The following is a 20,768-nucleotide window of genomic DNA, read 5'->3' as shown; positions in this document are numbered from 1 at the left end:
AATAGAAAGTAGCCCCAATCCTGCAAGTTCTCTTGTGAAAGCAAATCCATCTTCCCACTCACATCCACCCCACTAATGACAGTGTGGTGCCATACAAGGGGTGGGTTCAACCACACAAAATTTCTTGCAAGACTGAGGCTTGAATAAATTAATCTTTGTCACAATAGGCATTAGCATCACCAGAATAGTAAATATTTCTGCAACCACAAAAAAATCTTAGAAGTCAAAGAAGGCAAATAAACAAACAAAACCAGAAAAAACCTCTCCAGGGTACGTTTGATTACTAAATTGTAAAATATTATTTAAAACTTTGTTGTTATTATTGTGGTAAATTAGAACTCAAGTCTACTAAAAAATGAAAAAATAGCAAGGAGCTTTAAGCAATTTTACTTTTACTCCTTTTTTTTTTTTTTTTTTGAAAAGAGATTGTCACTGCCACATTTTGTTTGATACTAATTTCAATGGCTCCCTCCCACCTTGGTCCCTGGAGTATGTTAGTGTAACAATTCAGATTACTTTTACAAATAGTTATATTTTGTCAACTCTTCTGACATTTCATACTAACACTTAAAATTACTTTTAGACAGTAAAAGTGACATTTATACAGATACCTGTTTTTGTTTGTTTTGTTTTTGCTTTTTTTTTTTTTTAATCTAGAATAGGAAAAGAAAATAAACAAATGTTGTTATTCCAGTTCTACATATATCTTACAAATTACTATGCGCTGTCCCTCATTTGGAAATATTTGGAACTATTTTGAAGTATCAGTTTCTTCAGCATTTTTTCATAGTGAGAGTTTGGTTTTCTCTTGCACAGCACAGAGCTCAAGCACAAGAGATAACCTATTAATCCACAGACCAAAAAGGTGTGCTTGGACAGTCCATCAGAAATTTAGAGCTGCTTTATTCTCAGCCCTCACACAGCTCAACTGCCAAGAGACATAACAGCAAGAAGAAATTAAATACTCTTGGAAACAGCTTTTGATTTGTAATCCAGTATAGTGGGAAATGCTTCTGCTTCCAATATTGAAATAATACTGCAATATATTTTGCTTGTAAAGAGTAGCACAGGTGTATTAGTAATAAATGTGCTGACAAGACCTCTTAAATTTTCTAATCCCTTCACATTGTAATTAGAGGCCATGTCAGGGAGAAAAAAGAAAGAAGAAAAAGGAAAAAAAACCACCAATATAGAACTGTTAGGACATGATTTTTTTTTCTGTAAGTTCAGCAAAAAAGTACTAAAATTTGAAATGCATCTGCAGTTGAGCCTAGACACTGTTAGTTCTGCTACATTGTATAGGCACCTTCTTGTGGATATAATCAGGCTGGCTTCAGAAAAAACACCATTTGCCTAGGGAAGATTGAACTGCTCCATCCAAAATTGTCACAGCAGGTAGAAGAGGAAATTTTGTCTACCATCTTCATCCCCATCCCAGCCAAAATATTGTGTGAGAGGATGTTCAAACCACACCAACAAGATTATTCTCAAGTGCAGGAGTTGTCCAGGTCCCTTCTTTATATTTTGATAGAGGAAGAAAGCTCAGCTGCAAGTACATGCTTTCTGGAAAGAATATATATCCATATAGATAAATGAAACAACTGTTCCCTCCATTATGGTTAGGAGCAGGCCTGCTTGCTGTGTGCTTAGAAAGAATCAGGAAATCTGATTGGAAACTATAAGAAATGTGATAGACAAGCAGCTATTTAGTAGTACTGCTGAGTATATGGGAACAACACTGAGAGTTCATAAGGGAATATCTCCATCTTCCCTTCACCCAGAATTAGTGTCTCAGCATTTAGAGAAACTTCTTTACAGCAGTTTTAAATTATTATCTTCCATGACTTTCATCCCATATCACCATCCCCTCTTATCCATTTTCTCCACTTTGGTACTGATTTTTGTGGGAATTTGGCCTGTCCTAGCCAGACCAGAAGTATGTCTCTGTCCTCAACTCCTTGGTTCATTTTAGGTATTTCCCAGAGTGAGAAAAAGTTGTTAAAAACTCATAAAATGACTTGATTTTTAAAAATAAGAAAGATCTAAGAATTAAATATAAATATATTCTCCTCAGCTCTTTAAATGCACTTAAACTTGGATTAACAAGAAGGTTATTAAGACATTTTCTTCAAATTTAAGGAGATCCTTTTACATTTCACTTTCAGTTTTACTGCACAAAAGTCCAAAAGTACAAAGACTTCAAATATGATCAAAATTCATATATAGCATGGAGAAAACACAATTTGATGAGTAAAAGTACACTTAAACTTCAGGCATGACTTAGATATGGAAAATTCACAATTTACTCTACCGGTTACTCCCAACAAGTAAAATTCTCCAGTTGATTTTTCTATATGGTTTATCTATTTCTTTCAAAGCAAGACTTTGAAGAGTTTGTTAGTGTGGATGCACTATGCTGGAATGGAAACAAACAATATTGCTCCAGTTAGTGGAGCAATAAATTGTATCAATGATTCATTCATATGAATGAATTTCAGATGAAATAAATCTGTCAAATTTCCTGTGGGGGAATATGATCAGAATGATAAAAAGGAATATCTTGAAGAAAGTTTGATATGGAAAGAAAAAGTATTTGGTTGAATATAAGATTGCATTAATTAATAATTAAAAATTATTCCTAACTGCTTTAAAAAAAAAAAAATCCATCTGTTCTTAAATTGTACTTGTCAAGACAAAGGATATGAAATCACAAAGGAAAAAGTTCTGCTTCTAAAAAGGCCAAATTTAATATTTTATATATTGATTTGGGGAGAAAATGTATTTACTTCACTAAACCACAGTTTTATCCCTTAGCTAAATGATTTGAACTAAGACAAAAATGAATACTCTGTATGTAAATATATGTTGGGACAAATATTGCAAGTTTTCTTTTAAAGTGAAGATTATGATTGAAAAACAGATTTCTTATCACACCTTGGCTGCATTTTAGTTCACATGTAACTTTCAAAACTTTCATACAGAAAACCTGAAGCATTGAAAATCCTAGAGCCTTTCAGAGTCACTCTCACATCATTAGGATGAGGCCAATAGATTGTTGTGAAATATTTAGCCAATTTTATTTGAGTTTGTATATTGTGAATACCAGGGTTTTTTTGTTTGCTTGTTTGTTTGTTTTGCTTTTTAATTGAAGAACCCAGGAGAAACTGCAGTGGGACCTGGCTCTGTGTTGAAGAGTTTGTGGGTTTTTTAATGCTTCAAGTGATAATCACAGCTGGAATGACTACTGAGTGTCAGCCAGAGCTAAACATTAAACATTGTAATGAGACTGGTTTAGTTGTTTGGGTTTTTTTTAAAGGCAACCTAAATTTTCTTTTTGTTATAAATGGAAATAAATACATCAGCATATGGCACTTGATGCATGGTAATATCTGGAGAGGCCTGATGTGCTGTTTGTAGTTAGGGGTGCTTTAGAATTTTTCTTTTAAATAGACACATTTTTCATATAATAAATTATAGATCTTATCCTGCAGATTTTTCAAATTTATAGCATGGGACTTGGTGTCAGCAAAACTACATACAAAAACCATTAACAACTAAAAAATATAGAAAAGAACTGTAGACAGGAGCTGTTTCATTGTATGTACACATGTACTAACTATTCCAAGCTTAAGTTTCCCAAGAAATTAAGGTCAGCTGTAAAGTTTTGGTCACAGGATTACTTCAATCCAAATGCATTATCCAGACAGCTGTAGTTTATCTTATTATGCTTTGCTATCATCTTCTTTTGACTGGATGATGTCATTAGCAACTTTGATTTCTATGGTTTCTGGATTTAAAGCTTCTTTGCCATTTTCCTCCTTTAGTGGCAGCTTCCTATCAGAAAAAAAGAGGAATCATGGTAACACAAAAACAAAACAATCTGTAATTTAAGTCTATAATATATGTATTGTCTATGTAGGTCATATTGTAGTACAATAGGTTTTTTTAAACAATGTATAGTTATTTTATTATGAACAGTGAGGTTCTTTGCTTTTAAAGTGATTCATATTAACTCTTTCCATTTCTATAAAGCCATAAAAATCACATGATAAAAACATTGGTGCTGTTCAAAATGCAGTTCTTCAATAAGACAAAAGAAAACAAAAGTCAATTTTCTTGACCGCAGAGAGTACAGAGGTATGTGATGCCTAGGATAATGTGAAACACTTTTAAATCTCAGTTAAACTCTTTTATAATGTCTTTTCTAAATGTAAATTCAATTGTATATAAAATAATGCAGCTATTATTGGAGATTATACTAAGGCATAGGTAAAGAATTTTATAGTGCAAGGAAATAATGGAAGTTATTATTTAGAAAGTTCCACTGTTTAATTTTCATGGATCACACAATATAGCTTCATTAATAACTTACAGTTCTTTTAAGACTTAGTGAAAACTGAAGATTTGGTAAAAAAGTCCCCACCCTCTTGAATGTGATCTCATTGAAAAAGGTCTTGAAAATCATTGATTCCCTTCTGCCAGTAATTAGCTGTCCAAAAATATAGCTGTCAAATATGGTTTACTGAGTTGTTCCTGTAACAATGTCTCCTGGGCATGATAGCTCTTAATCATGATTCCAGTTTGGGTTTGCTTTCTGGTCTTTAACTAGGGAATAGAATGAATATGCCTTTTTTATTCATAATAACTGTTAAATGTTTCAGTAAATTTCTGCTTTGATTGCTTTGATGTCCCAAAGAACAATACACTGTTCAAAACCTGTCAGAGGAATCTCTTAGGAATGTCTTTTTACAAGACAGTATTTAATAACTGCAAATAAAACAAAACAATACCTGAATTCCCAGTCATTTGAAATTTAAGTTGTCTGAAATGAACTAAGAAGGATGCTGTTTATCCAGAGGTTAAACAATGAGCACAACATGTATCTGAGAGAAATCAAAGATTAACTTGTTCTACTACAGTAAAATACATGGGATATATCATCAGATGTCTGGCTCTGAGCACAGAGGGAGGTATCTGCTAATTGTCTGGGTCTCATGGCACACCCAAAGGAAACAGATTTCAGCCCTCAGCAAGATGCCTGAAAGGATGGAAACAACAGAATCAAAATTTTCAACAGAAGATAAAACACTGGGGCAGAGGAAGAGCAGCTCATGACATGCATTTTTGCTAAGCAGGCATGTGTGTCAAAGATCTGATTAGCACTAAGACAAGTACTAAAAAAGCCCAAAACATAATTTAATGTAGTTTTAAGAAAAACCAGAGTGATTTCTCAAAAGATGGTGCTGGAAAGAAGGAAATATCAAAGTCAAAACTGGGGAATTGACAGAGTATACTGTGTGGAAATTTAAAGAAATTGGTTTAAGTGGATTAAGATCATGTTACAAAATATTTGAAATGAGAAGATTTGCCAGAACCCTATTGAAGATACCAGTCATTATTGAAAACCATGTTCACACAAACAGTGAGATAAAATTAACCTTGCTTTACATGCAAGCAGAGCACTCAATGAAAGCTACACACAAGTAAAAAAAAAATTATGCATCAAAACTGTCCTCATCACAAAGTCCATGCACCATCTTGAGTCCAGTTATCAGTTGACATTGCTCTTTTCCACTATGGCAATATTTTATTACTTTGGCATTTTTTTTCCACTTGCTTTAAATATATATTTAATCTCTATTAGTAGATTCAATAATTTTCCACTTTCAATTAACTAATTCAAGTTTAAGTGTTCTAATTATACCAATTTTTCTATACCAAATTTTTCTTAGCTGCACCTGTTAGTAAGAATTTTTTATCTTTCAGCTGGGCAGATTAATCCTTTCAAATGTTTATTCATTTTATAATAAAAATAGTTTTTGAATAATCCAAAAACCACACAACAAAATTATTTCATTTTAATCAGATGGTTGCTATAAATCATTAATAATATTTATTTCCTCTAGCACTGTATGTGGCCTAACATCAACAGTCTGCTGGTACCCATACAAAGCTTTAACTAAAATGTTTACTTTCTTCTTGTTTTATAGAAAAATGAATCCTAGTCATTTTGATACTGGAATTCACCCAGCTGCATCAATACTAAGAAAAACTCAACCAGTGCTAGAAACACATTACTGTCAGAATATAATTGTTGTACCACACTGCAGGTGGTACTTTAATCATATTACAAAAGTGTGATATGAAATGCACAGCTTAAACTGATTTCCTGCCAGCATGATTATAACTCGTTGACTTACAGGCAAAGTGCTTTGAGCTAATCTGTCACCCATGGATTCCAAATATGGCTTTAACAAGGATCATCTGAGATAAGGTAAAAAAAGAGTTTGCCAAATAATATACTGAGCAGTATAATAAAGAATACTGTTGCAAGAGTCAGTAATCTCTTTACTAATTAGTTGCCACAACTTCTTAAATTGTATTTGAAGTTCTGAATGCAATTTTGCTATTATTCAACATAATTCAATTAATAAAAATATTTCATCTAATTTAACCTCAAGGCTTATCTTGTATACCTTTAAGACAGCCAGAATTAGGCATAATGAATCCTACCTTGTTTCACTGGCTGTCTGAAATGTCCTTGAAGTTTTCTTTCCTGCAAACTCAGCTCTCTCCTCCAAGATCACTGCTGGTAGTCCTCACCCTGCCCAGCATGTGTCTTTCAGGGTGTTGTTGACAATGTATTTTTGTGTTATTCCTACTGAGAGACTGACTTCACTCTACTGCATCTTCCCTTTGTGCTTTTCACTCTTGATTTATAATACTTCTCTGTTTCACTGGGTATGACCTGTGTCTGAACCAAAGGTCTTTCCAAATTCTTCTGGTACCAGTGGCCCTTCAGGTGTCCTGAGTGCACCTTCTCTTTTCATCTTTAGTTTCCCAAGTGACACTGTCCAAATCTTTAGCTGACTTCTTTTCTGCTGTGCCTTGGACTGCTGAAGCCTTTTGCCATTGGTTATGAGGGAAGAAACTACCAAGAAGGAAACTTTCATCATTATTAATATCTCTTATTAATATATGTCCTATTTTTCCAAGGACATAATGCCCAACAAATCCTTATCAATTGTTCCTGTGAGTTAGTTTTTCGGGACTTTGGAGATTGATTCTTTCCCCCTTCCCTAAGAAGATAAAATATTTTTGATTTTAACTTCCTCATGTTTCTCTCCTGTCAGCTGATTGAATGATTGTGATAAGCAGAAAGAAATGAACTGCATTTTTACTGGTACCATGTTTCCTACAAGATACATCTGATTTGCAAGATCTAGTGCAAAAAATAGTCTTGAATCATGAACAAATATGAACCTTTAAAGTGGTGCTTTACCCACTAATATATCAAAGGCTTGCTGGACTTGTGCAGTGTTTACAACTGCATTCTCCTGACTCTTTAGATAACTGTGGGCTCTCCACTGTGCCCCTGATAACAAATTCTAATATGAAGAGCAAACATATCAGTAGGCACTCAACAGATTGCATAATTATTTCATTAACACAAGTTCAAAGTCTTTGTGCATGGCTTCTTCAAAGAACTATACAGCTTAATGTGCAGCTACTTAACTCCATATTTACTATAAATAAAAAGAGCAAAGGTAGCAAACCTTTTCTTAAATTAAAGGTTCAGGCTCTTAAAGTTTTACAGAATGGCAAAAAAAGAAATTACTTTGCATTTCAGAAAATAAAAGGACTTTTTGCTAGAACATTCTTTCCTTTTAAAGAACAACTACGATTTCATCAGATTATCAGCAGGTGAATTTCTATATTTATTGCACAATCATCTTCATAGCCTTGATGTCTTGAAGATGTCATGAGGTAGGAGATTTTCCCAGCACATGGAAAGTGTTGGGCTCAAAGTAAAGAAAACCTAAAGGTTTCTTCATTAAATTTCATCCCTGGGCTCAAGGCTAGTTCCATTATTCAGAAGGCAGCCAGAGCCTGTGAGCATGGGGGCAAACTGCTGTGGTTTCTGTACTGAGAGAAGGTTGCAGGGACAGGAAGGAGGGATGAGGAAATGGAGCAGAGGCTGCTCTTCAGCATAATTAATCCAATTACACTGTGTGGGCTTAAATACTGAAGTTCTTAGCTAAGTGTATGAAAGCAAGAAGGGGATGCTCCAGTGAGGAGCTGGGTTTGTGGAGCACAATATCCCTGTGCCCCATCTTCAGGATGCATGTGAAGATTTCTGTGAGACTCAATTTAATGTCATTCATGAGAGTTAGGAGATTGTTCCCACAGGGTAGTTAATAATTGCTGGGTAGGTGGTAAAGATCAGGTGCAATTAACAAAAATCCTGGTACTGCTGTGCTCAGCCTGTGTCAGTGAAGTACCATGATTTAGAATGATGATTATAAAAACCAAACCAATCAAACAAACCCTACAGTCCCACACTGCATTGCCAAGGTAGACCAGTTTCATGGTGCTGTGTACCTCCCTCAAATTGTGGGAAGTCCAGTCTGTCCTGGGCTGTCTGGCTTGTGTGAAAATCCAGGGAATATCAGGCTACTTACTCTGGTTCTGTGAGGGGAGTTGTCTCATTTGGCTCATTTACTGGACTCCCATCTTCATGGTTGGTAATTCTTTCATCCTCTGTTCTCATTTCCACTATCGGCTCTTTTGATCCATCTTTCCTAAAAAAATTATTAAAAGACTTTTAGTCTCGTATCATCCCATTAACTACATACATTGCACATAATGAATTACTAAGATCCCTTCTCTCAAAATTTGGCAAAGAAAAGGCAGAACTAATTATCAGTGACTAACACCACCAAGACACATTTAACAGCATGTTCCCAATTCCTTGAAGTCTTCAAAGCATCCTGTATCCATGGTTACTCCCCTAGCTCTGTAAACATTATGAATTAGCATCTCAAAAGAGCATTTTGTTTATGACTAATAATAAGGTGACAGCTTCTTCATGGGAATAGATGTAAACTTCCCTAACCTAGTATAATAATGGTAGGACTTGATGCCTAGTTATACTTGAACTTTTCTGGCAGCATTAAAGGGCCATTATGTGAGTATATACACCACAAAAATGTGCTTTAATCTCCTGATATTGTGACAACCCCAGCTGCCATTGATGGAAAGAGCCCTTGTGTGGTAAAATCTAAGCCATTCTGCTTTTGCTGCTGGGAAAAAATTGTTTCTACATCATATTTCACTCATTCTAGGAATAATTGCTAGTCTCTCACAAGTGAGTAAATGCATAAATAATGTGTTACTTAGACAATTAATTATAAGGGAGATGGATTAATGCATAATGGATTAATGCATAAATGGCATCTGGTTTTGGGACAGCATGGAATGGCATGTGGTTATAAGATGTTGGTAAAAAGATATAAACTACTGTCTAGTGACATTTCCAAATTTATCTCCCTAAGGTCTTCCCATTCAGGAGGGTCTGTTCACCAATTTGTAGTTGGCTACTCCTTGAATGGGAAACTAAAGCATAAACTGAAGTGCTGTGCTCAATAGGAAGGGACAGCTGAGTCAGTGCCAGAAGCTTCACATCTGGATTTTATTGAGCTGGACAGGCTGGCTGCACATGATGGAAAAAACATTGCTAGTCTTTCTCTCACTGTCAGACGTGGAGAATTATGAAACAGCTATTTTATGTCACTACTTCTATTTAGAACCATTATTTGTTATAAATAATCTTGTGTTCTCTCACAACTGTTTTTGCTCTGTGGAATTGTTTCTGAAATGGCACCTCTTTTAAGAAGAACCCAACCAAGATGTGTAGTCAAGTTACCTAAGAAAGACACAGCCTGAAACCAAATAGCCAGAATTAAAACCCAAAAAGACACTCACACCTTCACTACTGGCAATGGAGACCTGCTCAGCTATGAATATGGGGGCTGCAAGATCTCCTGTGCTCTACATCCATCTGAAGATGGATGACATCTAGGAAGCTGAATGACAATGAATTGTAAGGCCTGACTATTGGGAAAAGCACATAGAAGGTGGACCAGCAAATGTTATTTAAACCAGACACAGGCAGCATTCTCACAAATATTACAGTGCACGTGTAGGTTGCCTACCAGAAGACCAGGATGAGGAAATTATGCCTTTTTTTTTCTAGTAAAAAAAGGGAAATGTTTAAAATAGAGGACCATAAGTAATCTTCTTTCCAGTTTACCTATGGAACACTTAGAAAATGTCACGTCTCTAAGGTGTGATTATTTTATGTTATCAGTACTTGAACTGCTTTTTCCAGAGATCTCACTATCCACTCTAATAATTTAAGAGACCATATTTTCACATCAATGATCAGTTCATTCACATTTGTGTGATGGAGTAGCCACTACAGAAAAGTACTTGTGAGAATCAGTATTGTTTATTTCCCACTCATGTTTAGCAATCATTGACTGTTGCTATGAAGAACAATCACTCACTACCATTTCACCCACATCCAACTCAGCACTTCTACTTAAAAAAAAAAAAAAAAAAAAAAAAAAAAAAGAAATCAACAACACCTTTCATTCCTAAAGTCTACAGACAAGAATCAAGATTTTCTATCAAGTGCTATATCCAAGAAGAAAAACAGTCTCACAGATTTTCTATAATACCATGTCCTTCATTCCAGGGTTTACTGGCAGTGTCACAGTCATAGGCCGAGTTTTTGGGTGTTAGCAGCTCAAAAAAAGATTTGGAAAAATTGAGTTAGAATGATCCATTACCTGCTTGTCATGAACCAAATCTGTGTCTGTAACTAGTACTGAATTACAATTGATTTCTTTTGTGTCAAGCTGGACAAAGGGGTCATCCTAAAGTGAGATGCAGTATATTCCTTTTTTGAGTCTCAACTTTTCTTTTAAAGGCAATAAACAACTCTACACACTTCAGAGCAACACTTTTCCAAGTAGTAAAAGCATTTTACTAATTCCCTTTGCGACACCACAAAATGGCCATAAAGATAATGTAAGTTGTACAGACCACGTTTTATTTTAAGGATGTTTCCAACACACATGATTAATACTCACAAGTAAGCAGCTTTTCCTTCTTCCAGTTCTTTACTTTTTCCACTTGAACCACTCTTTTTCCCACAGATCCTCCTGGTGATGCACATGAGCAATCCACATTGTCGTACAAAGAAGCAGCTAACATCAGTCACAACCAGGATTAACAAAAGAGCTGCCACTCCCAGGCCAATGACAGCACCAAGTCCCAGACCATTAAAAAGAGTGTCTTCAAGGAAAGAAAAGCAAGATTATTAATAACATTAATCCTAAAATATAATTTTCTAAGCTGTTGGTCAGGAGAGTAAACAATGTTTAGGAATGAACCATTCAGAAATTATTGGAAATAAACAGTCATGATGGTTAAGCAAATATAGTACCTGATTAAATTCACAAAAAAAACCCATTTCATCTGCATAATATTTTCCCATTGCCAAAATTCCAGTAAGTTCACAGAAAATAAATGGCATTATTTAATAGAAAAGAATATCAAATATTAATATTAATATTAATAATGTCTAAAAGTAGCAATAAGCAGCCTAAGTAAAACATTTTCAATGTTCCACATGAACACTGATATAAGTTATCTTTTCTACATTTCAAATACAATTAATTAGCAGTGCTGCCTAGCAGAGTTACTAAATGATTTAAGAGATTGACCAACCAGTATTTATTCTTGTAATTTTCTGAATTAGAGTGAAAAAATAACTTAATTCAAGGTATTTAATTGGCAGCTGCATGTATGTAGTCTTAAATAATTTAATATGGGGAAGAATATGCTTATCACCAAATGATTATAGGGTAAGGACCTCATCTGGTTTAGTCTTGTACCTTGAAAATGCAATCATGCATTTCAAAATAAACATATTTCACACCTGATCTTGTTTTCTGTGTTTGAACTATGAGAGCTGATGTTTAGCTAATTTTACTTCATTACAAATCTCAGGAAAATTATTTCAGTGTTTTGCCTAGGTTGATTTTCCCATGACAGCAATGCTACAAACCCTTCAGAAGAGTGGGAGCTATAGGAGTCTGTGAACTCTGATGAGGCTTGTAGAGGAGAGGATTTGTATCTGATCATTATATAGGGGAAAAAAGCAACCTCAGTAAAGGCTCATGCACCCAGCTAATTCAAGAAGATGCCAAACTAGCTCAGAAATTGGCCAGTAACAATTTCCTGGTGTAAGAATTGTGCTGAGTAAACCCAGGGGAGTGGAACTGGGTATGTTCACTTTGTCTATTTTATGCATTGTTTTATTATAGAAATGATCTTCACAATGTTATTATACAACAAGCTAGAATTCAATGTGTATATTTCCATGGATGGATAAGCAGAAAACCAGACAGATATTATTTCAAAGTTATTTTCCTTTGTTCAGAAAGTTTTAAAACCACGACATAAGTTATAAAAAGAATGGTGCAGCAATGAAATGATGCATCATTTATGAATGGTCCCATCAGCAATGCTGAAAGTGAATGTTTTAAATATTTTTTTATTTACCTTTTATAAGCACCAGCATTCCTACTTAAATAATTTTTGTACTTTTTGATACACCTTCTAAAACTTCCTTTTCCCCTATATCTTTTTACATATTTGGTGAATTCCTTTGTAACCTTCAGTAATTTTTGTTTACCAATATGAATTATCAAGAAGATATAAGCAGATATTTAATTTTTGCTTTATCAAAAAGCTCATATATTTCAACTGTTATAATAGCAGTAAATTCTATAGTCATTTCTAGAGACCTGATAGAGTGAATCTCTGTACCTTCTCAAAGACCAACTAGAATGTGAAGGAGAAAATTAGGGTTATTTAATCCAAATTTTGAAGTAAATTCAGGGTTTGGTTTGTTGTTGGGTTTTTTTTTGGATTTTTTTTTTTTTTGTTTGTTTGTTTGGTTGGTTTTTTTTTTTTTGTTTTGTTTTGTTTTGGTTTTTTTTTAGGGTTTTAATTTTTTTTTCTGGTTTAGTTTTAGGAGTTTTTTCTTAATGCAGTGTGAAGAAGTTTTTACTATGAAAAGATAAATTTTTCATTGCTACCAACATCACTTTCAGTGTCTCTGGAACATTGTGAAATGGCAAGGTTCCCATTCTAAGTGGCTCAGTGACAGAAATGTCTGCACAGTATCTTCACTGGCAAGTGAAGGGAATGTCTACAGTTGCAGTATTGCTCTTTTGTATATTTGCCATAGCTGTGTGGGACACTTTGTTTTCCATTTTCAATTTTCTTCCTATGGGTGAGCCACCTGAGACACAAGCATTTGACTGCTGCATATTTCTCCACCTCTTCATGGTTAATGATTTCCTTTACATCCAGCATTCCCCATTCTTACTACTGCTTTACCAGTCCCCAGTCAATTTTTTCCTACTTGAAACCTTTTTGTAGATTTTTGCAGATTTCTACTTTGTAAATCTGATTTCTTATAATTGTCAACACTTTTCCAACATTTCTCTCCTCTATCTTCTGCCCCCAAAGGATGACCAAATCCAGTGGTGGGATGAGGAGCTGTGAGCAGCCTTCTCACCTGCCTGAGGATCTTATGAAAGATCTCTTCTGAAAACAGATAGAAATTGGACTTGTTCTTTAAATCTCTCTGTGTTATGGTTTATCTTTAATCTTAATGAAAACATATGCACTTATTTTTTTAGAAATTCATCTATGGCTTAATTCTTTCTTAAATTGCTTTGATTTTGTACTTGCCTATCTGCTCCCACCAAAGTCAGCTGTGAAACTAATCCAAATAACTATTAAAGCAGATTAAGACCTTTCCTCACTTATTTCAAAATCATATCCTAATATATATATATATATATATAATTTCAAAACAATGTGAATTTTTTTCTTATATATTATGACATCAGCAGAAGTTCTAATTCTGTGACTGGATGAAATATTATCCTACAAATAGTATTCCCAACAGCTTTGAAAAGCAACTTCGTTATCAAAGAGTGTTGCATTAAATTAAATGAAACTATTATCATTATTGTTATTGTTATTAAGTTACATTACAGAAGCTATTTTAAACATTTGGGGTTTTTACAGTTTCCCAGCATGTACCAAACAAACTCAAAATAGTAGTTCTATTTTGTGCTCTAAAATAAAAACATATTTGTGCATTATATACCTTTTTATTTTCCTAGTTGAAAACAAAAAATTTAAGTCATAAAAAAACTCGATGCTAATGTAAAAGAATCAGTTCCTAGAATTTTTTTGAATGTTCATTGTATACCTGAATTAGTTGTCTAACTGTAGAGAGTCTTTTAAAATTGTTAAAAAAAAAATAAATAAAAGAAAGTAGAAAAGTATAAGTTTCATAGTTCTGAATGGGTTTTAGTTGGGATTTCTTCAAAATATACTAAATTTAAAAGGATGTGGTTTTGTTGTACAGAATGTGGCACAAATAACGTAATACGTTGCCATGATGATGAATGAAACTGACAACTTTAAAGACATGTTTTTCATCCACTTCTTCAAGTAAGTGCTCATCAATGAATACTTATGGAAATAAGATTTTAAAACTTCAAGAAATTTAAAATGCAAATTTAAAACAAAAAAAAAAAAGCCCAAAGCTTGTTTCTACAAATGTCATTGAAAGTTTTTGGTAATTTTCAAGTTCTTTCATATTGAATAAGTTATGCTTCTAATGAATTCTAATGAGATAATGGAACATTTTTGCAGGAATCATTATTTGGTGAGAAAAGAGAAATGAAGAGCTTTGGCAAGTAAAACAGAATTTTCCAGTGAAAAGAACTAAGAGAAAAGATAAATCTCCCGGACTCTCAAATGTAAGTTCAGACTAAATCCATCTATACCTGTGTACAGAACCAGAGAATGGTTTGGGTTGAAAGGGACCTTAAAAAGCAAATCTCATTACAACTCTCCAGCCACGGGAAGGGACTCCTCCTGTTAGCCCAGGCTGCCCCAAGCCCCAGCCAACCTGGCCTTGGACACTGCAGTGCTGGGGCATCCTGTGCCAGGGAAAAATACAGGAAAAAAGAAAGCTTTTGCTTCTGCATAGGAGCAAGACACATCAATGTTTAGGCTTAGGTTACATGAAACTATGTCCTTTGAGGGGACAGAATTTCTCTGTGCACTTACAGAATCATATTGTATATATTCAATGACTGCTACAATAAAATAGAAATTGCAAACTTTATAACAAATATCCTGTGTGAGAGGGGGGATGGGATAAGGTGATGTCCAGACACTCCTTTCACACCTTTGGTGATATAAAATTTTGTTGGGAGAAAAAAAGCAAGTTAGCAACTTCTTATGCATTATTCCCTTCTCTCATTCTTATCAGGCATGGATCAAAGTTAAGATGAAAGACAGATGATTACCCAAATCTCCCTTTTACATTAATTAGAGTTTTTAAGGGAAAAAAGAGCAATGTCAAAAAATACTTTCTTGGCTACTACATATGCATCATGCAGAGTTTTGATACGTGTTTCTCATTTCTTTCAAGACAGTCAGAAGATAAAGTAAATCATGCTCTCAATCTAAAGTAGAAATGTGAAAATTGTGAACTAACTAGAGGGTGAAATTGAAATACTGCACTGGGTCATGGCAAGGAAAAGAACATTCTTGTTTATCAAGTTGAACTACACTTTTCTATTGACCCTTAAAAATGTGCCCAACCATGATAGTTATTTCTGGACTGCCTCTGAATATTGTCTTTGATTTTATATCTGATCTGGAACTTTTCCTAGACTTAAAGTCTTACAAAATGCACACACTTATTTAAAAAACCTCTAAAAAGACAGAAAATATAGGTCTTAAAATTTTATATACATTGATGAGCACCAAAACAATCATAATGCAGTACCAAAAAATTAAACAGCTCTATAAAATTTTCTCCCATCTAATAGTAAAACAGTATCAGGACATGACTAAAAAAAGTAAAGAACCAGTGATCCTTCCCCCTTACCCAGAGAAACTCCAATATTTTGGCTGCCACATCAGAGCTGCATAACGTGCTTTTAGCAATTTTTATCAATAAAACTTGTCTTTTGAGCCAGGTAGATGCCCAGAAGCATCATGTCTTCCTTCCAACAAAGTAAACAAATCACTACATTTGCAACATCAGCTTGAGAGAAATCATCAGGATACTATGCAATATTTTCTGGGGGACTGCTTAATGCAAAAAAGAACCTGACAGTAAGGAGTATTCTTTTCTATCTCATTCCTTAATACAAATAGATGCTAACAAGGCTATAATTGACATTAATTGCAATGTTTTTTCTTCCTCAGTGGTTTTTCCTATAACTCTCTGCTAGGACAAATACTGCTGAAGGGCAGTGGACAAACACATGGACATGTGCTCTGCACTGCATGGCTGAGTAATGTGTTCTGACAGATACACTTGACACACAACTTTGAAAAATAAGGGGACAGCACTAGTGGCTTCCTCCAACTTTGTTCTACTCATAAGTGACAGATCTTCACTGTCTCCCATCTCTGATGAAATCTGAGCTGGAGTGAGCCAGGGAAGCCTGTGGTGCCACAGAGACTATCAGTTATAAGGCTGTGAGCTACTGAAATAAGTGTATAAGTATTTTTCTGATGCTTATCTAAGTGGAGTTTTTCTTCATTATGGCTGAGATGCTCTTGCCAACAAGTTTTCTGAAATGCATTTTTGCCTTTAAATTTTACAGGAAAATGTCTTGTATTATGACTCTCTCAGCATACTGAGTAAATAGGACTTGAATTCTCATTTACTCTAATGGGCTTTTACAACATTTTTTTCCTATGAAGGTGTCTTAATGGACATAAATGCAATACCTGAATAAAACAAATGTAATGTAAATAGCATCTTGAGTGTTTCTGGCAACAGTGTCCATGGCTATTGAGGGATAACAAGAGAAAGGATAGAGAAAACTCTTTCTTTACTAGAATGAGCATGCTGTGTTGTGAAAATTCTCTCTGCAGTTGTCATTTAACAATTTTTTTTAAGCAAAGTTTTAAAAAAGAGATTCTTTGCATAATCAAAATATCCCTTAGCAGACTTCAAGAGCATTTCTAATGTGCTTAAAGAGTTAGCCAGTTACAGCTACAGCTGCTTTTTCCTTGCATTTACTCAGTCATCACAGTAAAAACTATTTTTTTAGCAGAGTCTCCTTCCATGGGAACCCCAGAAAAATGCAGGCAGAGAGATCCCAGTCCCATCCCAGTCCTCCTGTGCCTTGAGAGGTAAAGGCTGCACTGTGGGTTCATGGCATCAGCACTGCACCCAGGTTTTGGTTTTCACAAGATTTGGGAAAGTAAATTTCTGTGTCCCAATTTCCTCCACTCAAACTGACAGAAGATTTACTGAACTGAGCTCTTGGAGGAGTTTCTAAGAACCTCTGCAGATTAATTAAGATTGATGTGAGTATTGAGAACACACACTTATGTGTGGTTTCAGTACGGCTATTACATAAAAGGATAAATTATTTTAATTGCTTCATTTAGGAGAATTCAAAAGCATACTGTGCACATACTATAGAGACATGAGAAATTTTTGCATCTTTATAGTGGATGACAACTCTGAGTATTGCAGCCAGGAGATCTGAAAAAGTGCCAAACTATTCTGGGATCCTATTTAAATGGAGAAAATATTTCAGGTTTGACAGCATTTTCTTTAAGATGCATGTAAATTCAACCACAACAGTTTTAAGAGATAATACTTGGAGTAATATTTAAAATATATAATTGTTTTGTAGTATTAGATACAAAAAGAGCAGTTTAATATTATAAGGGCTGCCAGTGTATGGTGCATGTTTTTACTTTAAAATGTTTGACTGCTGCAACTGCAACTTCCAGCAGAGCCCTGCTTGGTAGGGTATAACTTTTCCCAGTATTAAAACATCTGTCTCTGGGGATAAAACTCCAGCCAGGCAGATTAAATCAGAATGAATCAAGCTCAGGCTGCATATTTATACAGACATTGCACATACTTCTTTTACTAGTGCAGTAGCATGCCAGTCACCTAATATGAACCAAACTTAAAATTCACAAATTCTAATTTTAATTTTGACTTTGATGTTTGTGGTAGAGTGGAGGTTTTTTTGGGTTTTTTTCTTTGTTTGTTTTTTTATTTTTTGTTTTTGTTTGTTTGGTTTGGTTATTTGTTTTTTGTTTATTTGTTTTTTAAAACATTCACTATTGGATAAAACATTGTAGAAAAAATACAACGCTAAAAAATCTCTTCAGATAGAAAATACATCATGTAGATAGTACAAGAAAAAAAGAGCATAATCAGCAACAAAGAAAATACAGATAGAAATGCTTTCAGTCAGTTTTCTTTATTACAAAAAATGAAGACAGAAGTTGCATGAACTAAAATGAACTTTGAACAACAGATGAAAGACACACAAAGTTACATACATTTCTTGACATTGTGTTTGGAAAGGTGCTGAGGAACATCACAGTTACACCATGCACACATTCTTCAGGGAAAAAGCAGAGATGACAAGTGCTGCATGCATGAAAAACCAGTGGAGCAAAATGATAGCGAATTATGAAGAAGACAAAATTAAGCAATGTTTCACAAATGAAAATTAGCTACTTTAAATCGAGATATTTTTTCTTGCCTTTCACACTGTTTTTGAAAACAGAAACTTACAGATGTTGCAGTGCATCCAATAATTTTCACAGAATTAGTTTTTAGTACATTGTATGTATTTCATTTGTAATTCTGTTAGAAACATACACTAAGAAAAAATTACTTTGTTTCTATTACGGGCACTTAATACATACATTACAATTAAAATTTCATGTAAATAAAATATTCACTGAAATTGTCTCTATAAAAATGTTAAACATGTAAAATAAATATACAAAACTTAATAAGAATATCATACAACATAATGGTAGTATGAGGGCAAGCATTACTATCACAGCTTCTTGGGACTTCAGACCCTATAACAAATGAAAAAGAATGGATATTCCTACCTCAGTTTCTTGCTCTAGTTGTAAAATATTTAAGCACAGCTCTCAAGTGCACAGCTTACATACAGCTACTGCTTCTAGACAGGACAAGTTAGTTGATCTCTACCCTTGGTACTTGATACCATCAGCTTTATATTAAGATGTCATTGACATCAAAGGGAAAAGGTGATTTTCCATCATTTATACATTATGTCTAATAAATATGTAGCAATGGAAAACTGAACATTCCTTATATGCCTGAGGAAAATGAATGGATGAAGTAAATATGATAAGCATAAATGAGCCCTAAATATAGGAAAGATTTCAGTGATGCCACTATAGATCCCAGAAGCTACAGTTCTCTAGATAATATTCAACTTGCATCCTAAAAGTAATATTTTCTTTTTCCTTTGCTCCTAAAATTCCTGAAAAAATGAACAATCAGAAATCATCAACATGCTGGACAATAGAGAAAGAATTGGCAACTATTAGCACAAACACAAATTGCATACAAATCCCCACTATGTCTTAAAAAAAACCCCAAAACTGTTTTTTTCAGGCTTAATTAGTTAACTTCATATTTGCATACACATTTGAGTGGTGCCTATGAAGGTTTCCATGATGGAAGGAGAGCACATGGTGAGACCCTGAAAACTGACTAAGAATTGGTCATAAGGATCATGTATAATTAAATCACCATATCTGTTTATCTTTTAAATAAAAATTGTTCATATGCATATAATTTATTTTGCATCAGCGCTTGGCCTTACACTTTCACAAAAAATTAAATGGAATGCTATTTTGCTATTTGGTAACAGTATGTTTTCTACACCTCACAAAACTGCTCAGAAATTATTGTTTATTCCCAATGCATGCAATATGCTTGTCTATTTCTGGGCAATATTTTTCCTATTTAGAGACAGCAATTTATATTCTAATAACCCTACTGCAGTAAATAAAGAACTGCATTTGAAGTTGCAGTTATGTAAATACTTTTGATTTGTGAACAATTTGTAAATGTTAGGAACTTGTCAAAATTCTGGAAAGAAGAAAGACAACAAATAAAATCTTATTAGGAAAGAAGCCAGCAATAGACTCTAAAGGTCGTAAATCAGAACATTTTAAAAATACTGTTCCTTAAAAATAAACTGCTATATCACAGAAAAATCATTACCCTTTTTAAGTTTCTGTGCCACCAATTTGGATTTAAGGCATAAGATCAGTACAGAATATTTTAGGACTTCAATTTTACAGACAGTTTAATATTAGCATTTCAAAATATGTGACAATGTTAAAAAAATGGTAGCATTTTACACTGTCAGTCATAAGACCTATAATCCCTTTTACAATTTCAATGTTTAAAGGTACAAATTTTCTTATCCAACATTTAAATACTAATGTCAGAATTATATTGAATTCAATTTGTGAAGACATATTTATCATTTTAATAGAGTTTAAATTACAATTTTAAGATGTTCAGTCCATACTTATGAATTATAATTTAATTTGAAAATGTCTCTGCTCATTTTCTCCTCATTCTTGTCTGGAAGAAGCCCAGATTTCAAAATCTTCTGAAAATTCCCACAATATATTCGCACAAAATATTATGAAATAATCTCACTCTCATTGTTTTTAAGATGCAATTAGGAAACACTCATAAAGAAAGCTAGAAACAAAGCTGTATTAGTTATTCATCTGAGGAGATATATGAAAACCCAAGGACATTATTCTCTTCCACTTTTTCTTTCTCATTACAGTGGTTTTGGGTCACTGCCCAGAATTGCCTGGCTCTGCAGTCACATAATCCCCATAATATTGGCTAAACTCATTTTCTTTGGAATTTGATGGGAAGAGGAAGGCCAAAAGAAAAGGATCACATTCAAAGTACTTGATAACCTCAAAATGCAAAGCACAGAATAATTTAAATTGGAGCAGACCAAAAATTT

The 20,768-nt window shown here is 34.0% G+C and overlaps 1 protein-coding gene across 1 annotated transcript in view; it reads right to left on the bottom strand.

Moving 5' to 3' along the window:
- Positions 1-3,128: 3,128 nt before the first annotated feature.
- Positions 3,129-20,768, bottom strand: part of NCAM2 (neural cell adhesion molecule 2) — a 249,976-nt gene continuing 232,336 nt past the window's right edge. The window contains exons 16-18 of the mRNA XM_079305097.1: positions 10,938-11,142; positions 8,463-8,582; positions 3,129-3,834 (exon numbers count right to left, since the gene is read on the bottom strand). Of these exons, the coding sequence (XP_079161223.1) occupies positions 3,723-3,834; positions 8,463-8,582; positions 10,938-11,142 (437 nt within the window). The 3' untranslated portion in view covers positions 3,129-3,722. The remainder of the gene's footprint in view (positions 3,835-8,462; positions 8,583-10,937; positions 11,143-20,768) is intronic.

The sequence above is a fragment of the Erithacus rubecula genome, assembly GCF_903797595.1.
Source record: "Erithacus rubecula genome assembly, chromosome: 1".
Classification (NCBI taxonomy): Eukaryota; Metazoa; Chordata; class Aves; order Passeriformes; family Muscicapidae; genus Erithacus; species Erithacus rubecula.
The sequence above is the reverse complement of the archived record's forward strand: the minus strand, read 5'-3'. Positions and strand labels throughout refer to the sequence as shown.